Below are 8,306 nucleotides of genomic sequence, written 5' to 3' on the forward strand. Positions count from 1 at the left end.
ACCCCATCCAGTAGTGTCTATTGACTGTCACTTGTCATGAGCTTGCACATCTCAACATCATACCTTTTGTCTTCAGAAGTGTAAAGATTTGCTGGGCAACTACTATGAAGAGATTAACTACTATACAATTCATTACCCGCAGAGCCTGGTTTGCACTGATGCTCTACCTACCAGGCTCTACCCAGCAGTGTCTGTTGATGAATATTATGTAATCAACCCTCATAATTTTCAAATGATGATCTATTTTTTAAAATATTTTGTTAGCTATTGGGGAATTTTACACAATGTATTCTGATCATGCTCATTCCTAAATCCTCCCCTTAATTTCTCCTACCTCCTCATATCCCCCTTAACGTTGTGACCTTTTTTTTTTTTTAAGAGATGTGCAGTGTTTTTTTTTATTTTGTACAGTGTTCTGCCTGCATATATGTATGCATGCCAGAAGAGGATGCCAGTCCTCATTATAGATAGTTGTGAGCCACCAGGTGGTTTCTGGGACTTGAACTCAGGACCTCTGGAAGAACAGTCAGCAGTGCTCTCAAGCTCTGAGCCATCTCTCCAGCCCCCTCCCCCCTTTAATGCATATAACCTATCAACTTCAACTTGTGCTTCTATGAACTTCTAGGAGCAGGACCATCCACCAGTAGCCAACCTACTAGAGCCTTAAAGAAAACGGATTCTCTCCCTCAAAAGCCGCCAACTGCCACAGCTCCTCAGTTAGGGTTGGAGGTTCATGAGCCCCTCCCACTCCCCACCAGAGTGTATGTAGCCTGGCTTGATCTTGTCCAGGCAACCACAGCTGTCATGAGTTCCTGAGTGCAGACAGTGGTGCTGTCTTGTCCAGAATACACAAGTTCACTCCAGTCCTCCATAGCATTTGGCTCTTACATCTTTCTACACCTCTTCTATGATGGTCCTCGAGCTGTGAGGAGGGGCTGATATAGATGAAGATGATATACATTTATTACTACATTTACATCATGTATTAGTTTAGCATACTACCGTAAAGAAGAACCCAGAATGGAGGATGACTTTGAACTCCTGACCCTTCAGCCTTCACTTCTGAAGTGCTGGAATTACAGGTGTATGTCAACGTATATGGCTTGTGTTTGTTTCCATATATATTTACTTATATCAGTTTAGATTCTCTGCTCAAGCAGTGAGTTTTCAATTTTTATTATAAGGGCTGGAGAGGTGGCTCAGTGGTTAAGAGTACATGATGCTCTTCCAGAGGACCTGGGTTCAATTCCCAGCACCTACATGGCAACTCACAACTGTCTGTAACTCCAGGTCCAGGGAATCCAACACCCTCACACAGACATACAAACAGGAAGAACACCAGTGTACAAAAATTAAAAATAAAGAAAGTATAATAAATAAATATCTGTTTATTACAAGACAAGTGTGGTAGCACAGGTCCTTAAGCCCAGCACTCTTGAGACAGGGGCACTAGGATCCTGGTCTACATGTCAAGTTTCAGGACTACATAGAGAGACTCTGTCTCAAAACAAAAATAACAACAAAAAATTACATTTATTTATTTTTTCAAAAAAGATTTATTTATTTATTATTATATATAAGTATACTCTAGCTGACTTCAGACACACCAGAAGAGGGCGTCAGATCTCATCACGAATGGTTGTTAGCCACCATGTGGTTGCTGGGATTTGAACTCATGACCTTCAGGAGAGTAGTCAGTGCTCTTACCCACTGAGCCATCTCGCCAGCCTGTTTGTTTGTTTATTTATTTATTTATTTAGGGGTGAAGCTGTGCCATGGTGTATGTGCTGAATAGTTTGATATCAAATTGACATAACCTAGAAAGGAGGGAGCCTCAGTTGAGAATGTGCCTTCATAAGATCCAGCTGTAAGGCATTTTCTTTCTTCCTTCCTTCCTTTCTCCCTTTCTTTCTTTCTTTCTCCCTTTCTTTCTTTCTTTCTTTCTTTCTTTCTTTCTTTCTTTCTTTCTTTCTTTCTTTCTTTTGGTTTTTCGAGACAGGGTTTTTATGTGTAGCCCCAGCTGTCCTGGAACTCACTCTGTAGACCAGGCTGGACTCGAACTCAGAAATCCACCTGCCTCTGCCTCCCAAGTGCTGGGATCAAAGGCATGCACCACCACTGCCCAGTGGCATTTTCTTAATTAGTGATTGATGCTGGAGGGCCTGGCTCATTGTGGGTGGTGCCATCCCTGGGCTGGTGGTCCTGGGTTCTGTAAAAAAGAGGGCTGAGGAAGCCACAGGAAGCAAGCCAGTAAGCATCATCTCTCCTTGCCTTCTGCTTCAGCTCCTGCCTCCAGGTTCCTGACCTATTTGAGTTCCTGTTCCGACCTCCTTCAATGATGAACAGCAATAGGGCAGTGGAAGCTAAATAAACCTTTTCTGGGTTTATTTAAATCTGCATTTTGGTCATGGTGAATCATCACAGAAGCTGAAACACAAACTAAACGCACATGTGGAGGTAGAGAACAATTTAATTTGCGGGACTCACTTCTCTCCTTCTACCATGTGCATTCTGGGATCAAACTCAGGTCTTCAGTATTCCTGACAAGAGCCTTTACCCATTGAGCCATCTTGCCGGCTCTTGGGCACATTTATGTATGTATGTATGTATGTATGTATGTATGTATGTATGTATGTATGTCTCACACACTACCAGATGTTTTAAGCTCAGCCTGGACTCTCCCAGGGTAAGTATTGAGAACCATGGCAGGCCAGGCAGCAGGAACATATATGACTGACATTGAGCCAAGGCCACATGAAAGCCACTCCAAGGAACTGCCTGATGAGTCTTTGCCGCCATCAGCACCGCCCACTCTCTTCAGGGGCTGCACTTGCAGTGAATTTATCATGAAGTCTGACCTGGGCTTGTCTATACTCCAAGATTCAAAATCCAGTTGGGAGCACTCTAGTTTCTCCTGGTCTATGTAGATGTACAGGGAGTGGATAGAGGAGACAAATGTTCTTGAGCTGCCTTAAAGGGACCACAGCTCCTGCTACCAGACTGTTCTTGAGGGTGGTAATGCAAAAACTAGGAAGGTGATCTGAGCCCTGTGTGACTCACAACCCCTTCTCCAAATAATGGGAAACACTAGAAAAGAGAGGTGTGCACTAAGCCAGCGGTTTGCTGGTAAATGTTTACCAGAATCCACCCAGAGGGTGTGTGTGTGTGTGCACGCGTGCATGTGCGTGTGCGTGTGTGTGTGTGTGTGTGTTGGGGGTGTTGAAATTAGCTCTAATCTGGAAAGTCCACTTATTCTGTTATATAAATACTCTCACTGAGGCTCCCTCAGGAAGGTCACTAAACACACAACTGGGATCAGATAAGCAAATCTTATACCAGAATGACACATTTCTACAGATACCAGAGAACCAACCTTAGTAAAATGACCAGGAAGTAGTGAGTATTTGGCATGTATCATCTTTGCTTTAATTTTGAAAATAAAGTTTAAAGCACAAATATTTCTTTTATCTTCAGTTATTTATACGTAGTATGTGGGTATGTGCACACGCAGGCCACTGCCCGGAAGCCAGAGCACAGGATCCTCTGGAGCTGGATCCTTGGAGGGGGTTGGGAAGCTGCTGTAGGTGCTGAGAACTGAACTCAGGTCCTCTGCAAGAGCAGCAAGTGCTCTTGACTTACACACCGTTTGTCCACCCCTCTACAGAGGGCTGGTCTTTTAGCTGGTCTTTCTTTTAGGTGGCGCACGCCTTTAATCTCAGCACTTGGGAGGCAGAGGCAGGTGGATCTCTGAGCTTGAGGCCAGGCTGGTCTACAGAGTGAGTAGTTTCAGGACAGCCAGGGCTACACAGAGAAACCTTGTCTTGGAAAAAAAAAATTTACTTTTCTCTTACATTTTTTCCATGTTTGTGTGTGTGTGTGTGTGTGTGTGTGTGTGTGTGTATGTGTGTGTGTGTGTGTGTGTGTACAGACCATAGAGTGTTTGTGGAAGTCAGAGAACAACTTGTAGGGGTTGATCGCTCCTTCCATCATATGATCCCCTTGGGATCAAACTCAGGTCTTGAAGCTTTTCCAGTGGTGACATCTTATTGGCTCAGATGGTTTTTTGTTTGTTTGTTTGTTTGTTTTTGTTTTTTTTGGGGGGGTTGGTTTTTTGAGACAGGGTTTCTCTGTGTAGCCCTTGCTGTCCTGGTTGGTTCTGTAGACTAGGCTGGCCTGGAACTCAGAAATCCACCTGCCTCTGCCTCCCAAGTGCTGGGATTAAAGGCATGCGCCACCACCACCCAGCTGGCTCAGATGTTTTGTCAAATAAAATTTTAATTTAAAAACCAATCCATAAGTATCTTAGCCCTTATTTTTTTCCCTTTGTTGAGCCATGGGGGCTGGTTTCACTAGCCCCAGGAATAGCTCCTTCATCTGCTTTGCACAAAAAACCACCCAGTTCCAACTTCTAAGACATTACTATTTGCCTTTCCATAGCTTTCACGGTAAGGCACACACAATCTCAGACAGAATTTGAGCTCACTTTTCTCTCCCAGAGTCTGTTTCTTTAGGTCTTGCCTGGATCTTAGGGGTGTTCTCTAAACCTTCTAGAAGCTATTGTGTCCTGCCCTTCAAGGATGCGGAGAGCAGGCGAGAGACTGCAGCACCTGTTTCTATCACAGCCCTCAGATTCAGAGCGTGTCACACATTCCAGGTCAAATTTCATCTGGAAAGATGGGTTCCCTGTTTAAGAACAACACTGAAAACAAACATTTTTGTTTGTTTGCTCTTTTGAGTCAGGGTCTCACTATCTGGGTTAGGAATTCATTATGTATTCTGTAACTCACAGAGATCCCTCTGCCTCTGTCTCCCTGGGATCAAAGGCATGGGCCATCCACCTCCAGCTGGAAATGAACCCCTTTAGTTGTTTGTGGTACTGGGGATTAAATTTAGGGTCTTAAACCTGCTGCTGAACTCCATCCATTACCCAATTACCCAATTGATCTTTATCTTGATGAATGACTTTTGTAAAAGATTTAGTGTGTGTGTGTGTGTGTGTGTGTGTGTGTGTGTGTGTGTGTGCACGCATGCATGCGTCTGCAGGTGTCTGAGGAGTCCCAGAGGCCTTGGATGCCTCTAGAACTGGGTACTGGGAAACTAACTCAGTTCCTCTGTAATAAAGTAGTGTGCATTCTTGACTACTAAGCCATCTCTCCTTCCCCTTTTGAGACTGGGTCTGACTATGTAGCACTGGTTAGCCTCAAACTCTAAGCAATTCTCCTGCCTCAACCTCATGAGTACTGGGATTACTGGTGAGCACTGATATTCCTGAAAGGATAGTAAACTGTTTTAGTCCAGTGAGATGGCTTCCCTCTGCATCTTTTTTTTTTTTAAGATTTATTTATTTATTTTATGTATATGAGTACACTGTAGCTGTACAAATAGTTGAGTCTTCATGTGGTTGTTGGGAATTGAATTTAGGACCTCTGCTCACTCTGGTCAACTCTGCTCACTCAGTCCCTGCTCACTCTGGCTCAGAGATTTATTTATTATTACACATAAGTACATTGTAGCCATCCTCAGACAAACCAGAAGAGGTGGTTGTGAGTCAGCATGTGGTTGCTGGGATTTGAACTCAAGACCTTTGGAAGAGCAGTCAGTGCTCTTACCCACTGAGCCATCTCGCCAGCCCCTTCCTTCTGCATCTTAAGTCGGTGTGCTTCTTTTGTGTATTTCCCCTGATGCTTATTGAGCATGTGAGATGTGCAAGGCATAAGCGAGGGATACGACAGACTGCTCCTCTCTGGAAAGCTCACACAGAATAGTGATTGTGAACATGTGGAGTGAGGGTATTCAACCTGCTTCTCCAGCTTTCCTCTCTATCTTTTCCATCGTTAGTGTGTGTGTGTGTGTGTGTGTGTGTGTGTGTGTGTGTGTGTGTGTGTGTAGGAGGACAAGAATGGACCGCTGTCTTTCTCCTTGCCACTTGCCATTTCTTCATAAGGTCCTAGTGCCTGGAACATCCTTTGAGGAACTTCTCCCTCCCCTCCCCTCCGCCTTCCAGCTGACTGGGGTTCTATTCTAGTTGCTTTCTAGGAGGGCATAAGTCACTCAGATGTGACCAGCAAGCACACATGACTCTCTTAGCCAAAGTGGTTAGTTCAGGTCTGGTCAATCCTCTGGCCTCAGTGATTTTTTTTCCTTTTGTGTGGGGGTGGGGGTCGGGGGGTGGGGACGGGACACACTTGAATAGAATGATCTCAAATGGCTGGGTGTGAATCTCAGACATGTTCAGAAGTCTCAGTCGGCAGATGTTCTTTTTCTTTTCTTCTTTTCTATTTTCAGTTGAATTTAAGTCTGAAAAGATGTAGTTCCAGAATTTTTGGCAGCAATTTATGATGTTGAGGGTAAGAGCAAAATGAAGGGAAGCAGAGCAAACTCTCTCTCTCTCTCTCTCTCTCTCTCTCTCTCTCTCTCTGTGTGTGTGTATGTGTGTGTGTGTGTGTGTATAAAACACATCTTTGTGACTGGATACCTAGTGAAGTGATACCCAAAGCTTAACCCTTGATTTATTAGGTGTATAAGCAGGTGGCCCCCCCACCCCCATCACTTTGCTGAAGGGATTTTAATTCCACTTTCTAAAAGACTTTTTATTGAGTCATTTGCTGTATGTAGCACAGCCCTTCTGAGTTGGCCACCCTGAGCTGGCTCCTGCTCATCTGCTCTGTAGTAGCCCCACCCTGCTTCAAACTCTACCCAGCCAGTTCTGAAGCCTCCAGGAGACCCAGTGTGGCTAGTCAGTCAGTGAGCCAGTCTCAGTGAGTTCTGGTGGAGAGAGGAGGGAGCCATGTTCCTGTAGGGGAAGGGGAGTGAGGAACCTGGACCCTGCTACTCAGCAAGCAGCCAGTCCTTACATAGCACTCTGAAGACACTCAAGCTCTGGGTCTAGAGAGCTGCAGCTGCTGGGCCACCTCCGAGGGCCCAGCACTTGCCCCTCAGTCTTAGTAGCTCTGCTTATAGGGCACTTTCCCTGTGACAGCCTCATGTTCGTTCCCATATACGATTTACATAGCAACTGAGACTGCAATAACCTTACCGAATAGACTAGAAAGTTCAGTGGTTAGACCAAAGTTCTGTGGACCCATAGGGAAGTAAGTGGAATTTCAAGATCCTCCTCTTTATGAATCAAGGCCATTGTGGATGCACAGGTAGCCATGCAGAGGGAGTCTGAATGGGAGAGAGAAACATTCAACTGGAGAAATTGTAGCTTAAGAGGTGAGACTTGGGCAGTCCCAAGTCAAGCTAGAACCAGAAAGTGCAGTGTGACGTCCGGTGTTTTCCGAGCTTCAGGACGCCGGTTTGACAGGTGGGGGATGCTGCAGGGGAGGGGATTCGGGGACCCGCCCCAAGTGCAGGTGAGCTAATCCAGCCGAAAGGGTGGAAGCTCCTCGGCCGCGCTGGAGTGGTTTAGGGTGCCTCTGGCAATGAAACTGTCGACCCAAATTGGTTTGGCGCCCGAGTACGGGCCGGGATTTTAGCGGGGGTGGAAGAGGAGGGTGCCGCGCCCTGCCCAGCCCAGGTGTCGTCTCCGGGGGCGGGGTTTGGGAACCAGGCAGCTGGGGAGATTCCCGGCTGCACTGGTAGGAGGGCAACCGTCGAGGGACCGGAGCCCAAGCCCGCGAGAGACTGATCCCAGGAGCGCAGGGAGCATACTGAGCAAGGGGCCGCCAGCATGTTCTCTCGAAACCATCGGAGCCGAGTCACAGTGGCCAGGGGCTCCGCCCTGGAGATGGAGTTCAAACGCGGCCGCTTCCGACTTAGTGTCTTCAGCGACCCGCCGGAGGTGAGAGGCCGAGTCCCTGCCTTCCCCTCCCAGCCCTGGCAGGTAGCCCTGGCCACCCTGCCTCCTGGGCGCGGCCGTGATCTGGGTCTATTCTAGCTCAAGTTGTTGATTTGGAAATACAGGTGTGGACAGGGTGCGGGTCTATCTGATCTGTGCAAGCCATGCATTGCCTGGTGGAGGTCATTTGCCTCTGCCTTAAAAACTCCCGATTAGCCTCAGCGTGAGGGGTTCTAGATTCTAGAACTACGCGCCTAAACCCAGGTCCCTCCGGTATCCTGGGCCAAGGACATTGGGCAGCCAGGCATCCTCCAACACTTGAACTTTAGTCTTGGTTTCCAGCTAGTTATCAGCTGCCAATAGCGTCCCACGCTCTGTGCGGACCCCCTAGGCCAGCCTCCGAGGTCTCCATAGTTCTGTAACTTGTCTGAAGACCTCCCAATGCCCTGTTACTCCTGAAGGGCAACAAGTCTTTTCCCCTTCCGTGTGTGTGTGTGTGTGTGTGTGTGTGTGTGTGTGTGTGTGT

At 46.8% G+C, this 8,306-nt stretch overlaps 1 protein-coding gene across 2 annotated transcripts in view; it reads left to right on the plus strand.

The window, feature by feature from the left end:
• Positions 1–7,337: 7,337 nt before the first annotated feature.
• Rtkn (rhotekin) overlaps positions 7,338–8,306 on the plus strand; it is a 17,216-nt gene continuing 16,247 nt past the window's right edge. Inside the window, exon 1 of one of the 2 annotated variants that reach the window (XM_031382288.1) lies at positions 7,338–7,783. In XM_031382288.1, the coding sequence (XP_031238148.1) occupies positions 7,673–7,783 (111 nt within the window). In that variant the 5' untranslated portion in view covers positions 7,338–7,672. The remainder of the gene's footprint in view (positions 7,784–8,306) is intronic. The other variant, XM_031382283.1, reaches the window with a different exon arrangement.

This window comes from Mastomys coucha, unplaced genomic scaffold (assembly GCF_008632895.1).
Source record: "Mastomys coucha isolate ucsf_1 unplaced genomic scaffold, UCSF_Mcou_1 pScaffold20, whole genome shotgun sequence".
NCBI classification, from domain to species: Eukaryota; Metazoa; Chordata; class Mammalia; order Rodentia; family Muridae; genus Mastomys; species Mastomys coucha.